Source organism: Apodemus sylvaticus, chromosome 7 (genome assembly GCF_947179515.1).
Source record: "Apodemus sylvaticus chromosome 7, mApoSyl1.1, whole genome shotgun sequence".
NCBI classification, from domain to species: Eukaryota; Metazoa; Chordata; class Mammalia; order Rodentia; family Muridae; genus Apodemus; species Apodemus sylvaticus.
This window is the reverse complement of record NC_067478.1, coordinates 39,397,166-39,422,536: the sequence shown is the minus strand read 5'-3', so window position 1 is coordinate 39,422,536 and position 25,371 is coordinate 39,397,166. Positions and strand designations below refer to the sequence as shown.

General features: G+C 40.8%; 1 protein-coding gene and 1 non-coding gene across 2 annotated transcripts in view; one reads left to right on the top strand and one right to left on the bottom strand.

The window, feature by feature from the left end:
• LOC127689688 (zinc finger protein 717-like) overlaps positions 1-25,371 on the bottom strand; it is a 162,707-nt gene that overhangs the window by 40,760 nt on the left and 96,576 nt on the right. The window contains exons 5-6 of the mRNA XM_052189337.1: positions 17,598-17,668; positions 16,685-16,786 (exon numbers count right to left, since the gene is read on the bottom strand). Of these exons, the coding sequence (XP_052045297.1) occupies positions 16,685-16,786; positions 17,598-17,668 (173 nt within the window). The remainder of the gene's footprint in view (positions 1-16,684; positions 16,787-17,597; positions 17,669-25,371) is intronic.
• On the top strand, positions 2,816-2,887 carry LOC127690298 (small nucleolar RNA SNORD50). The gene has a single exon (XR_007979026.1). It is a non-coding gene; the product is annotated as a small nucleolar RNA SNORD50 (small nucleolar RNA).

Genomic DNA, 25,371 nt, shown 5'->3' with positions numbered 1-25,371 from the left:
AATGGAGGTGTACTCTTAGAGACTCTGGGGCTCTGGTTTCTTTCTCTTCTATTTCATTTCCTAGTCCTGAAGTGAATACTTTTACCCTGTTGCACATTTCCAACATAATCCCCAGCCTTACCATAGGCCCGGCACAATATAGCAACCAATTATGCACAAGAGATTTCAAACCATGACCAAAAATTATTCCTTTCTCTTTACAAAGGATGATTATCTAAATCAGTGGTTCTCACCCTTCCTAATTCTGCAGACTTTTAATACAGTTCCTCATGTTGTGGTGATCCTCCAACCATCAAATTATTTTCACTGCTAATTCATAATTTTGCTAGTTCTAAGTCATAATATAAATATTTTTGCAGATATAGGTTTGACAATGGGATCTCAACTCACAAGTTAAAAACCACTGATCTAAGTTCTCTTGTTATTGTGATGAAAGCTAACACAGAAGATTTAAACTACAGGGCTGGAGAGATGGCTCAGCAGGTAAGAGCACTGAATGCTTTTCCAGAGGTCCTGAATTCTATTTCTAGCAACCACAGAGTGGCTCACAACCCTCTGTAATGGAATCTAGTGTCCTCTTCTGGTGTGTCTGAAGACATCTACAGTTTACTTTATTGTGTTTATTTACTTATTTATTTGTGATGAAATAAATAAGCCTTTTAAAAAAAGATCAAGAAGTGAGGCGGTGGTGGTGCACACTTGTAATCCCAGCACTCTGGGAGGCAGAGGCAGGCAGATTTCTAAGTTTTAGACCATCCTTGTCTACAGAGTTCCAGGACAGTCAGGGCTATACAGAGAAACCCTGTCTCAAAAAAAAAATCCAAAAAAATACCAAAAAAGAAAAAAAAAGAAATTAAAAAGATGTACAAAAATCATTTTGAAGATGACATTATCTAGTAGCCTTAAAAACCTAATACTGTGACGGTGGTTACGGCTCAGTAAAGCATTTGCTTTGCAAGCCCAGGGACCCGAGATGGATTCACTCCCAGAACCACATAAAAAAGATGTTCTCTGTGGCACATGGTTATAGTTTCAGAGCTGGAGACAGGAGGATCTCCTAGACTTGTGCTCAGCCAGTCTAGCTTCATTTGTGAGCTCCAGATCAGTAAGAGACCCTTTCTCAAAGGAAAAAAAAATGGTGTTCATGGGACAACACTTAAGGCTGCCCTTCATCCTCCACATACATGTGCATACATGAGCAGGGCTGCTTGGTTTCACCTGCCTAGTTCTGTCCTCCAAGGTCCCTTCAGATGTGCCCCTGCCATCTGGGCTGGAGTTAGGGTGAGGTCAAGGCCACTCCCAGCTGCCAACCATCTGTGCCAACCAACTAGGCTAGAAGTTGGAGGTGACCTCACCTCCAGCTACTGTTGTTCCTTTGAATTCTGGGGCCACTCCCACTCCACATCAAGCTGAGTGGGCCGCCAGACTCGGAATAAACAGGTGGTGTGGAGCCTGTGGTAGTGTGCACAGAACCAGACAGGCAGGAGGCAGGTGCTCACCATGCTCCGGAATGCCCTGGAGGAAAAGACCACTGAGCACACCTCCAGGCATTGCTCCAGGAAAGGCCGCACCCCATGTGTTCTTCTGTCCAATCGGTGCTGGAGGGAGGGGCAGCCTCGATTTCCCTCAACTGAAGGTATAATGAGAGCTGCTTGGAAGACTGAGCATTCCTTCTTTTCTGTAGGTGTGTGGTTTAAGTGCTTGGATGACCAACCCGAAATGTGGCCATGCATGAATTTAGAGGCTCCGGGTCTGTGGAGCAGGGTACCCATGGAAACCTCCTAGGGAAAATGTGCCGTAGCAAAAGAGATTTCAGGACTAGAGCCTAGGCCGTGGGGAGATTGGGACTGGACAGCCTGGTTGAAGGCTGCTTGCTTTCTGGTTCCTTGGTCCCATCTTGGCTGGGTTCTTACACAGCAGGGTTTGCAGAAAAAATATGCTAGGCCTTTTGTGCTGTGCAGAAGATACTGGTGACACCCAAGAGAAACCCGATTATATGCACATGAATCCTTTCACCTAAACAATGGTGACATCATTCTTCCTGTGGTCAAAACAGTTGCAAAAAGATGCGAAGGTAAGAGCAATATAGTTTAGTTTTCTAATTGAAGTATTAGAGAAATAGGAAGTGGTGTGTGATGCTTATAATTTGTTTCCTTTCATTAGATGGAGGGGAGCCAAAGCATCCAAGAGAATTCATAACAGAAAGTAACTTGATTAAAACCTGAATCTTTAAAAAGTTATATAAGAAACCTAGATTTATATTCTGTCAGCATACATTTTTACCGTTCTGAAATAGAATCAGCTTCCCTTAAATGTTTTCTGAAATAGTGATGGCAAACCAAAGCCAACCATGGTCTGAACAGTGATGAACTATATCCAGAAGTTGATGACCTGAAGACAAATACAGCTTCTGAGAGAAGACCATTGTGCTTTAGTGCAGTGGTCTTGTTTACTCTTTTTATGCAGTTCATATTAATAGTGTGTCTTGGTACTTCTTTCTTTCTGCCAGCGGGGAATACCAACCCATTGGGATGTCTGTGGCCTGTAAAGATCCTAGAGGAGGAGTGCATGTGTGTGCTTCTCTGGTTTGTTTTCTGCTGAACTTTTTTAAAAGATGTATTTATTATTATGTGGAAGTACACTGAAGCTGTCTTCAGCCCCACCAGAAGAAGGCATCATCAGATCTGTGTAAGGATGGCTGTGAGTCACCAGGTGCTTGCTGGTGTTTGAACTCAGGACCTTTGGAAGAACAGTTGGTGCTCTTCCCCGCTAAGCCATCTTTCCAGCCCTGTGCTGAACTTAATGAAGTTGGTCTAGTCTATGATAATCCTATCCTGAACCTTAATTCCTGTTGAAAAACCACAACTATGGATCTGGCTTCTGAGATGGACCATTACAAAGGTCTGTCGTGTTCTGTTTTAATTTTGGCAGTAATGTAATGCCTGTGTTTCTTTGTTTCTTATTTTTAGGGCCAGTGACACAAGACTTGAGAATGAAAACTAGATGTGGTAAACATCTAGAAAAGGCAGAGACAAGAAGAAAATGCACAGTATTAGTACTGGGATGTTTGAGATGGGGTCTCCATGGCCCTGGCTGTCCCTGTTAATCTGTCTAGTGATCAGGAAAGCATCTAGTATGTCCTGCAGAGTTGATTCTTGTACATTTTTTTTTGTGGGCTGTATGCGAATGGATTGTTTTGCCAATCCATTGAGGTTGCTCTGTTCTGTGAAGGTTGTGGTGAGCTGACACAGCTGTACAGACTGAGCAGAGTGAATGCAATCATGATCTTAAAGCAGCAGGTCAATATCTCAGTGACTGTAAACTTGATCGTGAGCTATTTCCTTAGGCATCACACAGTGGATACTTGGGAATGCTGCAATAAATATCCAGTTGGAAATATTTCTTCAATTCAGTTTGTGTCAGAAGATTAACCAGAGTGCCTTGGTACATGTTCCACTTCCATGGTTACTGAGTTTTCAGAGTTAGTGCATTAGGCACACTAGTGTCAGTGTCCTAACTAGCACAATTGTGCACATGATGAGGTTTCCCTGAGACATTGCCAAACAGTGACTTGATCACATTTGCCCAGCCCTCCCTACCCATTTCTTAATTTTGAGACAGGGTTTCTCTTTGACTGATTGGTCTTTATTCTACCTGTCTCTGCTTCCCAAGCGCTAAGACTAAAATGGGCTTTAATTTCTAAATTCTTAACTGCTGCATACTTCCATTTTCCTTTGTGGTAATTGACAAGGGTTGAACTTGCTTTTTTTATTGGCAAAAGTATTTCAAAATTGTCCTGATACTCAACTATAGAGATGGCCTCAGTTTAAAGAAAAAGCCACCATGCCTACCCTTAGAATTGGTGGACTTCAAATTTTTGTTACCTATATAAAGTAGTGTCACTGGTTATAGATAAATTCTTCTAGTACGCTGTTGCTTTGTGGTAACACTTTTCATGAGAGTTCTCAGTATCCCTGGCTATCTGAACTCTGAACTTGGCTAATCTTGAACTGAATCCTCCTGCCTCCCCAACTCTTGGATTAAAAGCATGTCAGCCCACCCCTCTACCTAGTTTATCATTAAAGTCAAGGTCTTAAAATGATTTTTCACACTAAGCAGGAGGAATCTAGTATGGATTGTTTTTTTTTTTTTTTCTTATACATGTTAAGTTTTCCTGATAGCATTGGTATAAACTTGCTACATTTGAAAAATGAGTTGTCTGTGCATACAAAGTTCTTTTATTCAGGTACCTTATTTTTTAGGATGTCAGAATTCCGTTTGATACTGTGCTTTTATAATTTTTTCTTGTTCCTATGTTCTGTTTTGCTGTATCAAATGTTATTTGTCATTCCTCCTTTTTATTTATATGAAGAAATATGAATTTCCCTCTTTTCTCTTTATTTTGGGTTTTTTGAGACAGGGTTTTTCTGTATGGCCCTGGCTGTCCTGGAACTCACTCTGTAGACCAGGCTCAAGAAATGCATGCTGGGCAGTGGTGGCACACGCCTTTAATCCCAGCACTCTGAGAGGCAGAGGCAGGCTGATCTCTGAGTTCAAGGGAAGCCTGGTCTACAGAGTGAGTTCCAGGACAGCCAGAACTATACAGGGAAACACTGTATTGAAAAAACTAAATCCAAAAAACTTATATATATATATATATGTATGTATGTATAGGATGCTGAATAAAATCAAAAGCAACCTTACAGAAATAGAAAACACAAGTGAAGATTTTCTATGCTGGTTGATTACATTGGAAGAGTGCCTCACTGTTTAGAACTGGAGCTCCCTCAGACCAAGCTGGTCTTAGGATTTTATGGCAATCCTGCCTCCCAACTTTAGATTACAGGTAGGTGTCACCAAGATAGCCAGAGAATCCTTCCTATTAAAGGATTAAACAAATGGAGTCCAAACCAGTTGAACTTTAGGAAACATACAGTTAGCCTTAAAGGACTGCATGAATAAAGCATGGTATGGTTTCAGATGTATCTGTGATGCAATGGGATCATGGTGTTAATGGGATGGGAAGAAAAGGAATGCAATATAAGGCTGAATGCTAAGTACATTGTAGTTTCTGAGTAGATGAGTTCAAAATTCAATAGTTTTCAGTGAGAAACTGTGATGATAATTTGATGTGTTTATTGTGCATTGAAAGAGGAACATGGTCAGTTTTTTTAGGTTGGGGTTTAGGGGTGTTACGTTTATGTGTGCAATTGCCCTTTTAGGCCACAAGGGGGTGCTGAATCTCATGCTCCAGTTCAGATGCTGTGAGGGAGCTGGATGCTGAACTTAGGTCCTGAAATCAGTAAGCACATTTGACCACTGAGTTTTCTCTTTCATGACCACAGCCTGTTGACCAAAGTTCTCCCTTATTTCTTTAAGAGATTTTTGTGTTTCATCTTTCAAGACCTCAGCCTGTTGACCAAAGTTCTCCTGTATTTCTTTAAGTGTTTTTTGCATTTCCTCCTTGTTGGCTTTTGTATTCTCCTGGATTTCTTTCAATGATTTTTGTGTTTCCCTTGCAAGGGCTTCTAACTTTTGATCCATTTTTCTCCTGAATTTCTTTAAGTATGTCCTTCATGTGTTCCTGTACTAGCATCATGACCAGTGATTTTAAATCCAAATCTTGTTTTACTGGTGTGATGGGGTATCCAGGACATGCTGGTAGAGGAGAATTGGGTTCAGATGTTGCCATATTGCCTTGATTTCTGTTAGTGACGTTCCTGCGTTTGCCTTTTGCCATCTAGATCTCACTGGTGTTACTTGGTCTTGTCAGTGCTGGACTCACCAGTGCCCCTTCCCCGTTGACCTCTGGTGCACAGCTTACACCCTGCACTGCCTGTAGACAGGGTGCTGCTGTCCAGGCTGTTCAGATCCCAAAGCAGGCACCCGAAGGCTCCCGCTGGGGCCTGCAGGATCCACCGGAGCACACCGACTATTCCCAGCTGGCCGCCCGGAAGACCCCGCTAGCCTCTTGAGGGACCTGGAGATGTGGTGCAGCCGCCCAGGCTGATCTGAAGCAGAGAGAGTTGAGCTGAGGGCTTCTGCCTGAGGCCTTGCTCCAGATTGTGTCTGTGGACCAGATCGAGCCCGTGTGCACCCCCAGGGAGCGCCGAAGGTGTATGCTGCTGTGACCTCCCCTGTGTTCCGCTCACTCCGCTGGGCAGCCGATTCCCCAACCGGGCTGGCGCACACAAGGTTAGCCTGGTCGCCCAGGCCCTGAGTCCAGGCAAATGCCTGGGAGGCCAAGGTCCGAGCAAAGTTCCCCTAGGGCTATGACTGTTAATTGGGTCCGCCAGATGACCCGGATGGCCAGCATGCGCGTCCGCGCTCCCCGAAAGCACCGGGAGAGTCTGTTGTGCTAACAACCTCCTGGGCGGGTTGACACACAAATGGCCCACCAAGCCGCCCAGTTCTTGGGGTCAGTCCTGTGCCTTTTGGGGCCTAGACCCCCGTTTTGTTAGCCTCAGGCTACGCTTGTTAGCAGTCTCTGCCCTCCCGAGCACTCTGGGTCCTTTAGGCAAAATGGCGGCGCGTGCGCTGGCCAGGGCAAAAAAACCTCCTGGTTGGGTTGGCACCCCGATGGCCACCCGAACAGCCCAGGGCCTGGGTGCAGGCCAACGCCCATCGGGCTCAGACCCCTGTGGTGTTGGGCCTCGGATTATGTTTGTGTACCTCAGTCTGTCCAATCTCTGGGGTCTGAAATCAAGATGGAGATGAGCCTCTCCTGACTGGTGGGAAGCCGAGTTCTGAAGTGGTTTCCGTGCAGCGAAAGGCTCCGCAGAACCGCAGCTGCCTGCCGCCCGGCTGGTCAGCGAAGGTCAGTGGTCGTGGGCGCAGGGCCCAACTGGACCCTGTGTCGCCTTGGTTCCATCGCTGATGGCCCTTCAGCTGGACCAGCCACTGCTGCCGCTGCCGCTGCCTTCTGTCCTTACTCTTCCTCTTATGATTCAGTTTAAAAGTCAAAAATAAGAGGATATGAAGAAACCAGATCCCTGTAAGTTGCTTGGAACTAGAAGCCCTTCAAAGTCACTCTGACAGTAGTACACTTGAGAAGTAGATATACTAGGCTGAGAGGAGAAAAAGTTAGTTCCTTTCATCACTTTATAATTTCTGATAGAAAAAAAAAATCCAGCTTTAAATCCAACTCAGTACATACTTCTTTTTAAGAATTCAGTAATTTTTTATTTGCATTTGCCTGAGTGTATGTATGTGTATCACGTGCATGAATATCCACAGAAGCTAGAAGAGGGTGTTGGATCCCTGACAACATGAGTTACAGGAAAACTGTTGCAGGTGCTGGGATGGAATCTGGATCTTCTGAATCAGCAGCAAGTGTTCTTAACTCTTGAGTCACATCTCTAGTCCTTAAAACATCTTCATATATCACGTATATTACCCATTATCTGGTTAGAAATCATGGGAGAAATTAGTAGTACTAACCTTAGACTCACAGTGCCTTGTCTCAGTTGTAGACAAATCCTTCTTCCTGTTTATTGTGGCTTTGGCCTGAACTTGGAAAAGGAAGCCATCTAGACTGACCTTAGAAGAGGCTCAGGGTAAAGCTAAAGTAGATGACCTAAATACTGCTACTGTTACTGTGTCTCCTAAGATGTAGGTGCTTCATGATGCTCCTCTTCATTCTGTTATGGGTAAATGATGATTTGGCTTCTCAGTTACCTTCTGTCCCAGTGAGTGCAGAACTACCAGAGTCCACAGTTAGAACTTAAGAGAAAATATATCATTTTGTTGATCTTTGATTAGCAACTCTTAGAGCTAAGTGGAGATTGTGAAATCAGTGGTTAAAGCATCATTGAAACTTTGAATGGGACCTTAAGTCTCCTAAGTGTGTAGCAGTGAATGCAGCTGCTGAATGCATGGAGATGAGGAGCTGTGTTTGCCTGACAGCTTCAAGCTCAAGCACCAGTGGTGGGGAAATAGAAACAATTCACATCCTTAGAAATATCAACTGTTTCTCCTTCCATTTTCTTCCTTCCATACATGCAACGACTTTGATTCTTTGCATCAGCATCTTATGAGCAATGGCAAACACAGAAGAGAAATTGATTTATAACTTGTATTTATTTTATTTATTTTTTAAAGATTTTTATTTATTTTGTACATATGAGTACACCACCATTGCTCTCTTCAGATATACCAGAAAAGGGCAACAGACCCCATTACGGATAGTTGTGAGCCATCTGTTACCATGTAGTTGCTAGGAATTAAACTCAGGACCTCTGAAAGAACAGTTGGTGCTCTTAACTGCTGAGCCATCTCTTTAGTCCCTACAACTTGTATTTATGAATGTTGCTATAAAGTTGAGAAGAGAGAGAGAGAGGCTGCTTAGAGTGCTAGGAAATAGAAACTTGTGGTAGATGTGGAAACACACTAGAGTTATTGATTTAAAGTCAAATGACCTATCTTAAACCTACCACTAAGTGCACCAGAGGCCACAAGCCCTACCATCTGTTTCCATTCAGTGACAGCAAGGCAGGACTGTGAAGCTGCACTCCCATACAAGTCAATGTCCTCAGAAGGAAACTCATTATACAACTTTCAGCAACATGCAGTTATATTAACCTGCTTCCTGAGAGCCCTCCAAGTCCACTCCCATGCTCTTCATTCTCCCTCACAAGGGTGTGTCCTGAGTTACTCTCTTGCAGCTTGCCAGTTTCTTCTGGCTCCCTCCCTCCCTCCTCTCACAGCACTTTCCTCAGCTTATCTCCTCACATCAACTTAACACAGAATTTTCTTTATGGAATATCCATACAGAACGACAGCTCATGGTTCTAGAGCCACCACAGTTTTCTAATATTTTACTGTGCAAAAGTTCCTGTGACTATTTCTGTTAGCTCACAGATCTCAAGAGCAGAACTCCTTTCTGGCCTCTAATGGTATTTAAGTATCCTAAGAACTACCACAATGAAAGGAGGATTGTTTCACCCTCTCTCACAGTCCTATGATGCTCAGAATTTCTGAAAGAGTAATCAAATAATGTGGCTTAAGAATTTCAACATTCATTCAGCCATTAGAAACAATGAATTCATGAAATTCTTAGGCAAATGGATGGAGCTAGAGAACATCATACTAAGTGTGGTAACCCAGACTCAAAAGGTGAATCATGGTATGCACTCACTAATAAGTGGATATTAACCTAGAAAACTGAAATACCCAAAACATAATCCACACATCAAATGAGGTACAAGAAGAAAGGAGGAGTGGCCCCTGGTTCTGGAAAGTCTCAGTGAAACAGTATAACGGGGAAGTGGGAAGGGGTGGGTGGGAGGACAGGGGAAGAGAAGGGGGCTTACGGGACTTTCGGGGAGGGGGGGCTAGAAAAGGGGAAATCATTTGAAATGTAAATAAATTACATCGAATAAAAAAAAAGAGTTTTAACAGTCGGGCAGCGGTGTCGGCGGTGGCAGCGGCAGTGCAGCAGTGGCTGGTCCAGCTGAAGGGCCATCAGCAGTGGAACCAAGGCGACACAGGGTCCAGTTGGGCCCTGCGCCCACGACCACTGACCTTCGCTGACCAGCCGGGCAGCAAGCAGCTGCGGTTGTGCGGCGCCTTTCCTGCACGGAAGCCACTTCAGAACTCGGCCTCCCACCAGTCAAGAGAAGCTCATCCATCTTGGTTTCGGACTCCAGGGATCGGACAGACTGAGGTACACAAACATAATCCGAGGCCAACACCGCGGTGGTCTGAGCCCGACGGGCATTGGCCTGCACCCAGGCCCTGGTCTGATCGGGGGTCCATCGGGGTGCCAACCCAGCCAGGAGGTTTTTTTGCCCGGGCCTGCACTCGCGCCGCCATTTTGCCTGCAGGACAACAGAGAGCTCTGGCAGGCAGAGCCATAACGGGCATAACCAGAGGCTAACAAAGCAGGGGTCTAGGCCACAAAAGGCACAGGACTGACCCCAAGAACTGGGCGTCTTGGTGGGCCATCTGTGAGTCAACCCACCCAGGAGGTTGTTAGCACAGCAGACTCTCCCGGCGCTTTCAGGGAGCGGGCGTGCACGCCCGCCATCCTGGTCACCTGGCGGACCCAATTAACAGTCATAGCCCTAGGGGAACTTTGCTCAGACCTTGGTCTCCCAGGTTTTTGCCTGGAATCAGGGCCTGGGCGGCCAGACTAACCTTGTGTGCGCCAGCCCAGTTGGGGAATCGGCTGCCCAGCGGAGTGAGCGAAACACAGGGGAGGTCACAGCAGCATACACCGTCGGCACTCCCTGCGGGTGCACACGGGCTCCATCTGGTCCACAGACACAATCTGGGGCAAGGCCTCAGCCGGAAGCCCTCAGCTCAACCCTCTCCTCTCCGCTTCTGGATCCAGATCAGCCTGGGCGGCCGCACCACATCTCCAGGTCCTGCCAGAGGCTAGCTGGGCTTCGAGCGGCCAGCTGGGAGAAGTCAGTGTGCTCCAGTGAATCCAGCGGGCCCCAGCGGGAGCCTTCAGGTGCCTGCTTCAGGATCTGATCAGCCTGGGAAGCAGCACCCTGTCTACAGGCAGTGCAGGGAGTAAGCTGTGCACCAGAGGCCAACAGGGAAGGGGCAGCTTGCACTGGTGAGTCCAGCACTGACAAGACAAACTAACACCAGTGAGAACTAGATGGCAAAAGGCAAACGCAGGAACGTCACTAACCGAAATCAAGGCAATATGGCAACATCTGAACCCAATTCTCCTCTACCAGCATGTCCTGGATACCCCATCACACCAGTAAAACAAGATTTGGGTTTAAAATCACTGGTCATGATGCTGGTACAGAAACACATGAAGGACATACTTAAAGAAATTCAGGAGAAAATGGGTCAAAAGTTAGAAGCCCTTGCAAGGGAAACACAAAAATCATTGAAAGAAATCCAGGAGAATACAAAAGCCAACAAGGAGGAAATGCAAAAAACACTTAAAGAAATACAGGAGAACTTTGGTCAACAGGCTGAGGTTATGAAAGAGGAAACAAAAAAATCTCTTAAAGAATTACAGGAAAGCACAAACAAGCAAGTGAAGGAGCTAAGCAAAACCATCCAGGATCTAAAATCAGAAGTAGAAACAACTAAGAAAACTCAAAGGGAGACAACTTTGGAGATAGAAAGCCTTGGGAAGAAATCATGGGACAGAGATGCAAATATCAACAACAGAATACAAGAGATAGAAGAAAGAATCTCAGATGCTGAAGATTCCATAGAAACCATGGACTCAACAGTTAAACAAAATGCAAAATGCAAAAAGCTTGTAACCCAAAATATCCAGGAAATCCATGACACAATGAGAAGACCAAACCTAAGGATTATAGGCATAGATGAGAGTGAAGATTTACAACTTAAAGGGCCAGCAAACATTTTCAATAAAATTATGGAAGAAAACTTCCCTAACCTAAAGAGAGAGATGCCCATGAATATACAAGAAGCCTACAGAACTCCAAACAGACTGGACCAGAACAGAAATACTTCCCGTCACATAATAATCAAAACACCAAATGTTCTAAACAAAGAAAGAATACTAAAGGCAGTAAGAGAGAAAGGCCAAGTAACATATAAAGGAAGACCTATCAGAATCACAGCAGACTTTTCACCTGAGACTATGAAGGCTAGAAGGTCCTGGGCAGATCTCATGCAGACTCTAAGAGAACACAAATGCCAACCAAAACAACTATATCCAGCAAAACTTTCAATCACCATAGATGGAGAAACTAAGATATTTCACGACAAAACCAAGTTTACCCAATATCTATCCACAAACCCAGCCCTAAAAAGGATAATAGGAGGACAACACCAATACAAGGAGGGAAACTTCACCCTGGAAAAAGCAACATAGTAACCTTTCATCAAACCCAAAAGAAGTTAAGCAATCAAATTTTAAAAATAACGTCAAAAATGATAGGAAGTAACAATCACTATTCCTTAATATCTCTTAACATCAATGGACTTAATGCCCCAAAAAAAGACACAGACTAACTGACTGGATACGTAAACAGAACCCTACATTTTGATGCTTACAGGAAACACACCTCAGGGTCAAAGACAAACACTACCTTAGAGTAAAAGGCTGGAAGACAATTTTACAAGCAAATGGTCTCAGGAAACAAGCTGGAGTAGCCATTTTAATATCAGATAAAATTGAATTTCAACCCAAAGTCATCAAAAGAGACTCTGAGGGACACTTCTTGCTGGTCAAAGGAAAAATACAAAAAGAAGAACTGTCAATCCTGAACATCTATGCCCCAAATGCAAGGGCACCCTCTTTCATAAAAGAAACTTTATTAAAACTAAAAGCACACATTGCACCTAACACAATAATTGTGGGTGACTTCAACACTGCACTTTCCTCAATGGACCGATCAGAAAAACAGAAACTAAACAGGGACACAATGAAACTAATTGAAGCTTTGGACCAATTAGATTTAACAGATATATATAGAACATTCTATCCTAAAACAAAAGAATATACCATTTTCTCAGCACCTCATGGTACCTTCTCCAAAATCGACCATATAATTGGTCACAAGACAGACCTCAACAAATATAAGAAGATAGAACTAATCCCATGCCTCCTATCTGATCACTATGGAGTAAAAGTGGTCTTCAATAGCAACAGAAACAACAGAAAACCCACATACACGTGGAAACTGAACAATACTCTACTCAATGATACCTTAGTCAAGGAAGAAATAAAGAAAGAAATTAAAGACCTTTTAGAACACAATGAAAATGAAAACACAACATACCCAAATCTATGGGACACAATGAAAGCAGTGCTAAGAGGAAAACTCATAGCCCTGAGTGCCTCCAAAAAGAAAATGGAGAGAGCATACATTACTAGCTTAATGACACACCTGAAAGCCCTAGAACAAAAAGAAGCTATTTCACCCAGGAGGAGTAGAAGGCAGGAAATCATCAAACTCAGGGCCGAAATCAATCAAGTAGAAACAAAGAGAACCATATAAAAAATCAACAAAACCAGGAGCTGGTTCTTTGAGAAAATCAACAAGATAGATAAACCCTTAGCCAGACTGACCAAAGGGCACAGAGAAAATATCCAAATTAATAAACTTAGAAATGAAAAGGGAGATATAACAACGGAAACTGAGGAAATCCAAAAATCATCAGATCCTACTACAAGAGCCTGTACTCAACACAACTGGAGAATCTGGAGGAAATGGACAATTTCCTTGACAGATACCAAATACCAAAATTAAATCAGGACCAACTAGACCATCTAAACAGTCCCATAATGCCTAAAGAAATAGAAGGAGTCATAGAAAGTCTTCCAACCAAAAAAAGCACAGGACCAGATGGCTTCAGTGCAGAATTCTACCAGACCTTCAAAGAAGAGTTAACACCATTACTCTTCAAACTATTCCACAAAATAGGAACAGAAGGAACACTACCCAATTCCTTCTACGAAGCCACAATTACGCTGATACCAAAGCCACACAAAGATCCAACAAAGAAAGAGAACTTCAGACCAATTTCCCTTATGAACATAGATGCAAAAATACTCAATAAAATTCTTGCCAACCGAATCCAAGAACACATCAAAACGATCATCCACCATGATCAAGTAGGCTTTATCCCGGGAATGCAGGGTTGGTTCAATATACGGAAATCCATCAATACAATCCACTACATAAACAAACTCAAAGAACAAAACCACATGGTCATTTCATTGGATGCTGAAAAAGCATTTGACAAAATTCAGCATCCCTTTATGCTTAAAGTCTTGGAGAGAACAGGAATTCAAGGCCCATACCTAAACATAGTAAAAGCAACATACAGCAAACCGGTAGCCAGCATCAAACTAAATGGAGAGAAACTTGAAGCAATCCCACTGAAATCAGGGACCAGACAAGGCTGCCCCCTCTCTCCTTATCTTTTCAATATTGTACTTGAGGTACTAGCTCGGGCAATTCGACAACATAAGGAGGTCAAAGGGATACAAATTGGAAAGGAAGAAGTCAAACTATCATTATTTGCAGACGACATGATCATCTACCTAAGTGACCCAAAGAACTCCACTAGAGAGCTCCTACAGCTGATAAACAACTTCAGCAAAGTGGCAGGTTATAAAATCAACTCCAGCAAATCAGTGGCCTTCCTATACTCAAAGGATAAGCAGGCTGAGAAAGAAATTAGGGAAATGACCCCCTTCACAATAGCCTCAAACGGTATAAAGTATCTTGGGGTGACTCTTACCAAACATGTGAAAGATCTGTATGACAAGAACTTCAAGACTCTGAAGAAGGAAATGGAAGAAGACGTCAAAAAATGGGAAAACCTCCCATGCTCATGGATCGGTAGAATCAATATAGTTAAAATGGCCATTTTGCCTAAAGCAATATACAGTTTCAATGCAATACCCATCAAAATCCCAACTCAATTCTTCACAGAGTTAGAAAGAGCAATTATCAAATTCATCTGGAACAACAAAAAACCCAGGATAGCTAAAACTATTCTCAGCAACAAAAGAAAATCTGGAGGAATCAGTATCCCTGACCTCAAGCAATACTACAGAGCAATAGTGTTAAAAACTGCATGGTATTGGTACAGTGACAGGCAGGAGGATCAATGGAACAGGATTGAAGATCCAAAAATGAACCCACACACCTATGGCCACTTGATCCTCGACAAAGAGGCTGAAAACATCCAATGGAAAAAAGATAGCCTTTTCAACAAATGGTGCTGGTTCAACTGGAGATCAGCATGCAGAAGAATGCGAATTGATCCATCCTTGTCTCCATGTACTAAGCTCAAATCCAAATGGATCAAGGACCTCCACATTAAGCCAGACACTCTAAAGCTAATAGAAAAGAAACTGGGTAAGACCCTTGAGGACATCGGTACAGGGAGAAAGTTTCTGAACAGAACACCAATAGCGTATGCTCTAAGAGCAAGAATTGACAAATGGGACCTCATAAAATTACAAAGTTTCTGTAAGGCAAAGGACACCATCAAGAGGACAAATCGGCAACCAACAAATTGGGAAAAGATCTTCACCAATCCTACATCAGATAGAGGGCTAATATCCAATATATATAAAGAACTTAAGAAGTTAGACTCCAGAAAACCAAACAACCCTATTAAAAAATGGGGTACAGAGTTAAACAAAGAATTCTCACCTGAAGAACTTCGGATGGCGGAGAACCATCTTAAAAAATTCTAAACTTCATTAGTCATTAGGGAAATGCAAATCAAAACAACCCTAAGATTTCATCTTACACCAGTCAGAATTGCTAAGATTAAAAATTCAGGAGACAGCAGGTGTTGGAGAGGGTGTGGAGAAAGAGGAACACTCCTCCACTGCTGGTGGGGTTGCAAATTGGTACAACCACTCTGGAAAGCAGTCTGGCGGTTCCTCCGAAAAGTGGGCACCTCAATTCCAGAAGATCCTGCTATACCACTCCTGGGCATATACCCAGAAGACTCCCCACCATGTAATAAGGATACATGCTCTACTATGTTCATAGCAGCCCTATTTATAATTGCCAGATGCTGGAAAGAACCCAGGTATCCCTCAACAGAAGAGTGGATGCAAAAAATGTGGTATATCTACACAATGGAGTACTATTCAGCCATTAGAAACAATGAATTCATGAAATTCTTAGGCAAATGGATGGAGCTAGAGAACATCATACTAAGTGAGGTAACCCAGACTCAAAAGGTGAATCATGGTATGCACTCACTAATAAGTGGATATTAACCTAGAAAACTGGAATACCCAAAACATAATCCACACATCAAATGAGGTACAAGAAGAAAGGAGGAGTGGCCCCTGGTTCTGGAAAGACTCAGTGAAACAGTATAACGGGGAAGTGGGAAGGGGTGGGTGGGTGGACAGGGGAAGAGAAGGGGGCTTACGGGACTTTCGGGGAGTGGGGGGGGCTAGAAAAGGGGAAATCATTTGAAATGTAAATAAATTATATCGAATAAAAAAAATGAATGGGAAAAATATTATACAGCCTCTAGGTGGTGACTGGAGTTCTTAGTGAAAATCTGCCTTAGTTGTTTTGTTCTTTGTTTTCATGCTAATATTGTCAACCCTTTAAAGCTTTTCACCAGGTTTTACTGTAAGGAATCAACCAAGTCCAGCATGAACCCAGGTCATACACATCTAACCAATTTCAATGTAATGGTCAGCATAGAATCAGTAATCTGCACCAAAACATGGACTTTGTTTTTATACTTGTTAATGTCTGCAGGCAGGTGAATTACACTGCCCAGACCTTCTGAGAACTGTGGTAGCCATGACAGTGTTTGACATTCCTGTAGCTTTGAGTTATTGCAGGCAGATGTTGGAAACTGGAAAATCTTCCCTGAGTTTTTTATGCCCTCAATGGTGTTAAATCTAGTTGTTGTTCTGCATATCTAAAATTTTCTATCACTAACTATTTATCTTGGTTAATTCATCTATCTAGAAAATACAAATCAACCCACCACATATGACTGTGGTGAACTTTAAACACATAAGTAAATTGTATATCCTAATTTTTTTCAAAACCTTTTCCCTGGTTATTGGGTTGAGTAACTTGGATATCTATGTAGATATGATAGGTTTAGATGCAGCCTAGTGCACAAAACACCAAATTAAAGAGGTCACAGCTAGATGTAGCAGCTATAGACACATGGCAACCATTTCTCACTTGAGGCATCACTTTTTTTGAATAAACATCCAATTTTCAATCAATACATGCTGATTTGCAACCAGACAAAAGACAACTAGTATTAACACAATTAACACATCTTCAGAGACTGAAGAATACATACTGTTCCGGCCTTTTCTAGATTCCACCTGCAACACAGAGGAAAGAAAACATTTAAGAGACTTAGATTATGCTGAATTCTGTTTGTACAACTCTTTGGTTCACCTCTGTGAAGGGCATAATTGCACCAAAGACTGGCGAGCTAATCTAGTCTCTTACTAATCTACTGACTCTTACTGACTAATAGATAATCAGGTGAAATGTTCTGTATTAGTATATTATGTGATTCTGACACAGAATACCTCCAGATGTCTACTTTGTGACAAAAACTAGTGTGGTTCCCACATTTGCTGACTAAATGCCACATCAGGCAACCCTATGCATTGGCTTCTACTGAAGGTTAGCTGAGCTACATTACAATATGGTGAAGCTAACATCTAGTGATACTTCCCCCTTTTATGACACACTCCAATCATTTGCATGCACCCTTATATCTTAAGTTCTTGGCACCTTAATGTGCCATGCTAAGACATATGATGCTTCCCCCACATCCATCTTTGGGGAACATAAACTGCAGGTTCTAGAAGTCATAAAAGGAGTTAACTTTTACATAAACATTCAAGACTACTTGAACGATATGCCTGTCACATTCTGACTAAAATTTACATATACTACTGTCCAGAAGACAGCCTGTCAGAAAGGGACTCAAAGTCACTACCTGACATAGTTCTATTAAATCACCAATCTGATATAATTCCATTTCCTTCTCTTCCTAAATACACTATTTAATGCTTGCTAATGATACACCTTATCGACTTTATTTTTCAAGTGTGATAGCCATAAAAACATGAGGGAATCATTAAAGTGACTTTTTTCTTGCATAAAGAAAAGGCTTCTTACCTTCGACGAGGATTTTGGGTGTTTTTCTTCAACACTTGAGGAGGGTGTGGCAGTTGTATGCACAGGTAGAACTAGAGGGACAGAAAGTAACTGTCAGCTCATGGCACAACTTATTTACATAAGCATCTTTGATGGATAAAAGGGTACTGAGTCAGTACATGGAATTAGGCTACTACTGGGCTTTCTTCCCTGATGGTAAGTATAGGCAAAGATTAGAAAACTAAAAAGCTTTTTTTTTTTCTTTTTTCTTTTGCTGTCGATAGGATGGGAATATAAAGCAACCTAAGAGCATGCTTCAATACATAATTACTACATGCATGTTTCAAAAATTTTATGCATGCATTAAGTTTGGGAGGGAGCACATCAGAAGGCTCTGATGGTATCTAGTTTTCCCCTTCCATTATGTGGAGTTCTGGGATTAGAATCAGACTATCAGATCCAATGACAACTACCTATACTATCAAGACATCTCACTCTCCTCATTAAAATAAATGTCATGATTAAACCAAATATGATCGTCATTTCCTTTAAGCACTTTGAAGCTCAGAAAAACTGAAAAATCTCTCCATCATATCTCACAAGCATATTCCAACCTCTACCAGTTGACACATTCTGGTTCTGCATTCATCATTAAGAACATAAAATTTTAGCTTTTTAACACATACATTTTACTGGGGAAGTGAATTTAGTATAAAGGACATGGTGTAACTATGCTGATCCTTTCATCCTTTGACATTCAATAATTTATTGACTCCTAGAAAACAATAATAAATACCACGTGTCCCGTTTTTCCTTCTAGTCTCTCTTTACCCTGCACATTTGTACCCCTGTGTGTTGTGGCATCCAGATTAAAAAGAGCAGTAATGGGTAAGAAGAGTAACTGGATCCCGCCAGCCATTCAAGTCCTTTAGCTCAGCTCTAGGTGAGAGTTGCTCCAAGGGTAATGGGGCCTCTAAAAACCGGGTAGACATTCTGAGTATTAATGTGTCGCTCTCCCAGTGTGTGTGGTTCACAAGGTCTCTGTGCTTTTGAGAGTTACATTTGTATCCCCATCAGGTATCAATTAAAGGTATGCCCATTTGTAGTTGGATTTAGGACAGGTTTGAGGATGAGTGTCCCAGCCCTAAGTAGCAGTGTGCTGACAAGTAGTGCTGGAACTTCCTTCCAATGACTAGGTTGAAATGTGACAGTGAATGTAGCAGTATCTGTCCTGTGATAAAGTTACCATGTATTCTATGTCATAAAATAAATAATGCCTAGGACTTCTACAGACTTGAGACATCCAGACATGTACACTGGAAACCTACCATCTTGGTTAATTAGCTTTTCACAAATATGAACTTCTTTACATTTAGGTTTTGGCCAGTTCATCAAGACAGCTATAGCTCTCTGAAAGAGTGTCAGGATAAATAAACCATATCATACCTGAAATCAGCAGTAAGAATTAATACATCTTTTCAGCACCATTTTTCTACATGCACAGAAGAACTTCTGCATACTATTCTTTCTGTTCACCACATATGAACACTTTATGGTCATTGGTTACTGTAAATAGTTACTGACTCTCTAGTTAATTCGTCTGTCTAATTAATCTAATTCTATACTTTGTTTGTTGAAATAGTGATCACTCATTCAGAATAAAATAATCACTGTATTGGATGATACCTAACTCCAAAGAGATGTGTGTCAAAATATTACCTATTTGTGATACATAAAATTCAGAATAAATGATAAATTGTATATTTCAGTTGTTCAGTATGGAATATGCACAACCCAAACTATAGCATTTCACATATATGGAAAAGACGCACCTACATTTTAGTGAATAAAGTATACCTAGTAAGAAAATGACAGGGAATATTTGTGAAAAATGAAAATGGGCACACATTATACTGTAAGATTTATAACATAATTTATTCCTACTACTGTGAAGCCTCTCCAAGTTTCTGAGATCAATACTTTAAATACACAGAATCTTAGTTATTTCTTGGTATGTTTATAAAATAGTGTAATAGTATTTACATATAGAGATGTCTATGAAGCACAATCTTGAGGGAGGAAATACAAACATATATAAACACATATATAGAAACATGTATATGTACAAACACACATATTAAATCCTAAATTCAAAATACTTTGTAGACTAAAATATATAATATATAATAATTATATATTTATGTATTATTCTTTATAAATTATATAAATTATTTCTAAATTAATTAACTTATAATAATTAATTTATATATAAGTAATATATTAAATGTTTATAAATTAATGTATAAACAATGTTTACACGTTATTATATATTTGTTATACATTAATTATATATACTAAAACATAATTCTAATAATACGGCAGTTATAAATATTTAAACAAAATATTTTGAGAAATATTAACCAGTCAAGTTGAAGCAAAGACAATGTTGTATGTCGCAACAGTTCCCCATTATACGAAATTCCAATAGTATTCTCTGAGATAAAATTACAAAGTTTCTGTAAGGCAAAGGACACCATCAAGAAGACAAATCGGCAACCAACAAATTGGGAAAAGATCTTCACCAATCCTACATCAGATAGAGAGCTAATATCCAATATATATAAAGAACTCAAGAAGTTAGACTCCAGAAAACCAAACAACCCTATTAAAAATGGGGTACAGAGTTAAACAAAGAATTCTCACCTGAAGAACATCGGATGGCGGAGAAGCATCTTAAAAAATGCTCAACTTCATTAGCCATTAGGGAAATGCAAATCAAAATAACCCTGAGATTTCACCTTACACCAGTCAGAATGGCTAAGATTAAAAATTCAGGAGATAGCAGGTGTTGGAGAGGGTGTGGAGAAAGAGGAACACTCCTCTACTGCTGGTGGGGTTGCAAATTGGTACAACCACTCTGGAAATCAGTCTGGCGGTTCCTCCGAAAACTGGGCACCTCACTTCCAGAAGATCCTGCTATACCACTCCTGGGCATATACCCAGAGGATTCCCCACCATGTAATAAGGATACATGCTCTACTATGTTCATAGCAGCCCTATTTATAATTGCCAGATGCTGGAAAGAACCCAGGTATCCCTCAACAGAAGAGTGGATGCAAAAAATGTGGTACATCTACACAATGGAGTACTATTCAGCCATTAGAAACAATGAATTCATGAAATTCTTAGGCAAATGGATGGAGCTAGAACACATCATACTAAGTGAGGTAACCCAGACTCAAAAGGTGAATCATGGTATGCACTCACTAATAAGTGGATATTAACCTAGAAACCTGGAATACCCAAAACATAATCCATACATCAAATGAGGTACAAGAAGAAAGGAAGAGTGGCCCCTTGTTCTGGAAAGACTCAGTGAAGCAGTATTCGGCAAAACCAGAACGGGGAAGTGGGAAGGGGTGGGTGGGAGGACAGGGGAAGAGAAAGGGGCTTATGGGACTTTCGGGGAGTGGGGGGCTAGAAAAGGGGAAATCATTTGAAATGTAAATAAAAACTATATGGAATAAAAAAAAAGAAAAATTATACATTTATTATTATTCTTTATACATTATATAAATTATTTATAAATTAATTAACTGATAATAATTAATTTATATATAAGTAATATATTAAATATTTATAAATTAATGTATAATGTTTACATATTATTATATATTTGTTATATATTAATTATATATACTAAAACATAATTCTAATAATACAGCAGTTATAAATATTTAAACAAAATATTTTGAGAAATATTAACCAGTCAAGTTGAAGCAAAGACACTTAATGTCTCGTAATACCTTGTGTGTCGCAACAGTTCCCCATTATACGAAATTCCAATAGTATTCTCTGACATCAGTACTTTACACGTCTAATCTTGAGTAAACTCTCAATGTATACTGGCATTCAGCACTCAGGCCTGAATATAACTAGATATGGGTCAGCAATAAATCACAGAACTTGCATAGTGAACTCATAATCCATAACATGACACCCAACATCTGCTACTTAGGCAAGTCTGTTCATACAAGTTCAGGACTACAGTGTGGGTTATTATAAATGCCAGTGTTTTCTAAAAATGATCAGTTACAAACTTAATGTGTTCTCTCATCTGTTGATAGTATTCTAAAAAAAAAAACCCTGTCTAAATGCCTACTTCACAGAAGACCCCTCTCTCTCTCTCTCTCTTTCTCTCTCTCTCTCTCTCTCTCTCTCTCACACACACACACACACACACACACACACACCAAAATGTGAGCTTTCCGCTACTGCTCCAGTGCCATTTTTCCTGTCTGCTGCTTTGCTCCCTGCCATGATGACCATAGATTCTAACTCTCTGAAACTTCATCCTCAAAGTTAAATATTTTCTTTTAGAAGTTGGCTTGGTCTTTGTGTTTTATCACAAAAATAGAAAAGTAACCAAGACAGCCCCAACCAGTCTTGATTGTCTACCTGTTCTCAATAGTTCAATTAAAGACATGACTGTTGCAGTAAAAATTAATTGGAGGTTTCTACACCTCCTTTGATCCTTTACTTCCCCCACCCAAAAAAAGACACGAAAATTTTAAATTTATACTTCCCTGTCAGTAAACTTCAGATACAACTTGCCATCCTCCACAATGAGAACCAGTATTTATCACTACAATATGTAGCAACAGACCAAACCTCAACACAATTAATAGTAAAACGTAGAAAGAAAGATTAGTAAATTCTTTTTTTTTTCAGCTTCAGCTCCACTGGCCTGCTTTCCATGAAGGTTCCCCTGAATTCTCTTCTGCATTCCCATTGAGCAACACAAGATGGCACCCTATGAAGGCCAGTTGATGCTGTATGTGGCGGTACATTGGGAAGAGGAACAAAGGTCTGTTGACTCCTCCACAGAGACCATCCTCAGAATCCTGTGAGGTTTAATTTAAACAAAGTCAAGTATCTATGGCTGCGCAGTGCTGGTCAAGTTATTTCCTCCTTCTGAGCTTCAGTCTCTCCTGCAAAGTGATAAGATAGGGTGTAAGTCTCATGCCAAAAAATTAGTCCTCCTGATTTGCCCAAGGGTCCTAGCTTGTTCCTTGAGAGTCTTGGCATCCACTGTCTAAGCTGTCCAGTACCAAAGGGAGGAAAACAAGTATCTCTTCATAACATTTCATACATGCCAGGATAACTATAGAAGTAGATGCTTTATGCATTTGGAACCATTGCCTTCAGCCCTTACACTTTTTCCTTCCTCCATAGTTTCCAAGTATGACAGATTAAAATAGTCACTATAATGAAATGATAGAATTTGCCTCTCATCATTAATTCTTCCCATCTAAACTATGATCTTCAAGTGAAACTCAGTTCTAAGGAACAAAATTTCCCCTCAGTGGGAGGCTTGGCCAAGTGTTTAGGACTTCTGCTTTATGCTCAACCCCCACTCCTTAAAAATATGTAATACCTAAAGTGGCATGAGAAATGGGAAGCGGAAAGACATGGTTCTGAACCCCCCCCCCCAAGATTTTCTAATGATGGAAACATATGGCTGTTAAATCTACCTACAACTTGGGTTGGTGCCTGAAATGACAAAGGAAGGGGATTTCCTTTGGATGTTACCTTTCACTAGATAGATAAATGTCTCCCAATGGCTTTATGTGTAACTGTAATGGCAAGAATAGAAATATTCTAAATAAAACAACTTATGTCTTTCCCTTTGGCTATCAGATCATTAAAATAATGGTTCCCTAAAGATTGGAATTTTCTTTGGAATATCATGGCAGGAAAAAACAAATAGCTGAGGTCCTTAATCTAGCCGGAGGAGAATTCTTTTTTTTTTTTTTTAATTTATTGCTATTTATATTTCTATGGCAAGAGACAGAGATGCCTGAAGTCTTCCAATGAGTGGAGCATCACACACAGTACAGAACTATCTTAACTTTCCACTTGGATTTTGAACATTCTGTTGGGCAATAACACAGGAGAAAGGCTGGTTTTCAAATATCTGCATTTTAAGACATTCACTTAATAAATGGATATAATGGGCTGAATAATATTTTATATTTACTCATCCTACTGTGTCCACATGGGGATTGTTTCTTCCAGAGCCTTCTTCTCATCATGGATATTCTTTTATATTTATTTATTTATTTTTAATTTGATGTATTCTTTATTTACATATCAAATGATTTTCCCTTTTCTGGGTCCCCACTCCCTGCAAGTCCCATAAGCCCACTTGCCTCCCCCTGTTCCTCCATCTACTCCTTCCCTCTTCCCTGTTCTGGTATTCCCTTATACTGTTGCATTGAGTCTTTCCAGAACCAGGGGCGCTGGAGAAGAATTCTATTTTTGAGACTTAACTCTCCATCTCAGTTTTCCAACCCCAAGTTTTAGATGAGAGTTTCATCTGCATTGATAGAAGTTCACAACTTTCCTTTTTGCCACTCACTTCACTATTAACCAGCCACATCTTCCTGAGCAGAGTTTTAGTATTAGGTGAGTATAAAGCCATCAGACTGTGAATTTAAAGGAAATAGGCCATAAGGATTTAATAATATAGAAAATTCTAGCCAGGCGATGGTGGTGCAAGCCTTTAATCCCAGCACTTGGGAGGCAGAGGCAGGCAGATTTCTGAGTTTGAGGCTAGCCTGGTCTACAGAGTGAGTTCCAGGACAGCCAAAGCTACACAGAGAAACCCTGTCTCGAAAAAAGAGAGAGAGAGAGAAAGAAAGAAAGAAAAGAAAAGAAAAGAAAAGAAAAGAAAAGAAAAGAAAAGAAAAGAAAAGAAAGAAAAGAGAAAAGAGAAAGAGAAAATTCTTGGGACAAGTATTAGAATGTGGTGAAGTTACAGGAGGGTACAAATCAAGGGCGAATTAATTCTTTTTTAAACATGAGATGATTGCTAAACTATCTTGTTAATCAAGATGTCTCAGTAGAGAGGTTAAAAAAAGTAAGGATTTGTTGTCTTTTGTTGTGATCATAGGAAAAGAAGGGAATGCTAAGTGAACTGCTACCCAGCCATACAGAATTTCAATTCCAGGTGCAGTTCCAGTCTATTCACCAATAGAAGAGAGCAGGGGGATTAGATGGAGAAAACACTGCCAACTTACATACCCAGCACACTGCTCTCATCTTGATGTTCCACAGTGAGCAATGTGTTTTTCACATTGTGTGTTCTATCTCTCAAGATTTTCCTCAATAGAGGCAAAGCTTATTCTTCCAATAGCACTGAATTTGAATCTGTTATACTTGATTTGATCTGGTTACTCAGCAATGACAAAAGAATGTACTGGAAGGACTCTGAGATGTTTCGTCACCTAAATATGAGAGGGAACACCAAACTTAGGACAAGTAAACCTCTAGGAGTCTTGCCAGCAATCTCTTCTCCTTTCTGCAGATGGACTTTTTAATTTTGAATAGTTATTTATTATTTTTGTTTTATGCATATGAATGGTTTGCCTGCATATATGTATGTGTACTGTGTGTGTTCCATATGCCTGTGGAGGCAAAAAAAAAAAAGGGTGCCAGATCCCTGGAACTGATTTTTAAGGATTGCTATAAGGCACCACACAGATACAGGGAACTAAACTAGGGTCTTCTGTAAGAAGAGCAAAAGCTCTTAACCACGGAGCCCTCTCCCCAGCCCCAGACTTTATTCAGATTGAGAAACACAGGCACTAACAGCTCTTGATCATTATTCTGGTACTTTCATGATGGAGAAGACTGATTATTTCTGTTTTATTTCTTAGTACTTTATGTTGGGACAATATAGAAAGAAAAATGGTATTTGACTCATGATTCTAATGGCTAAAATGTCTACATA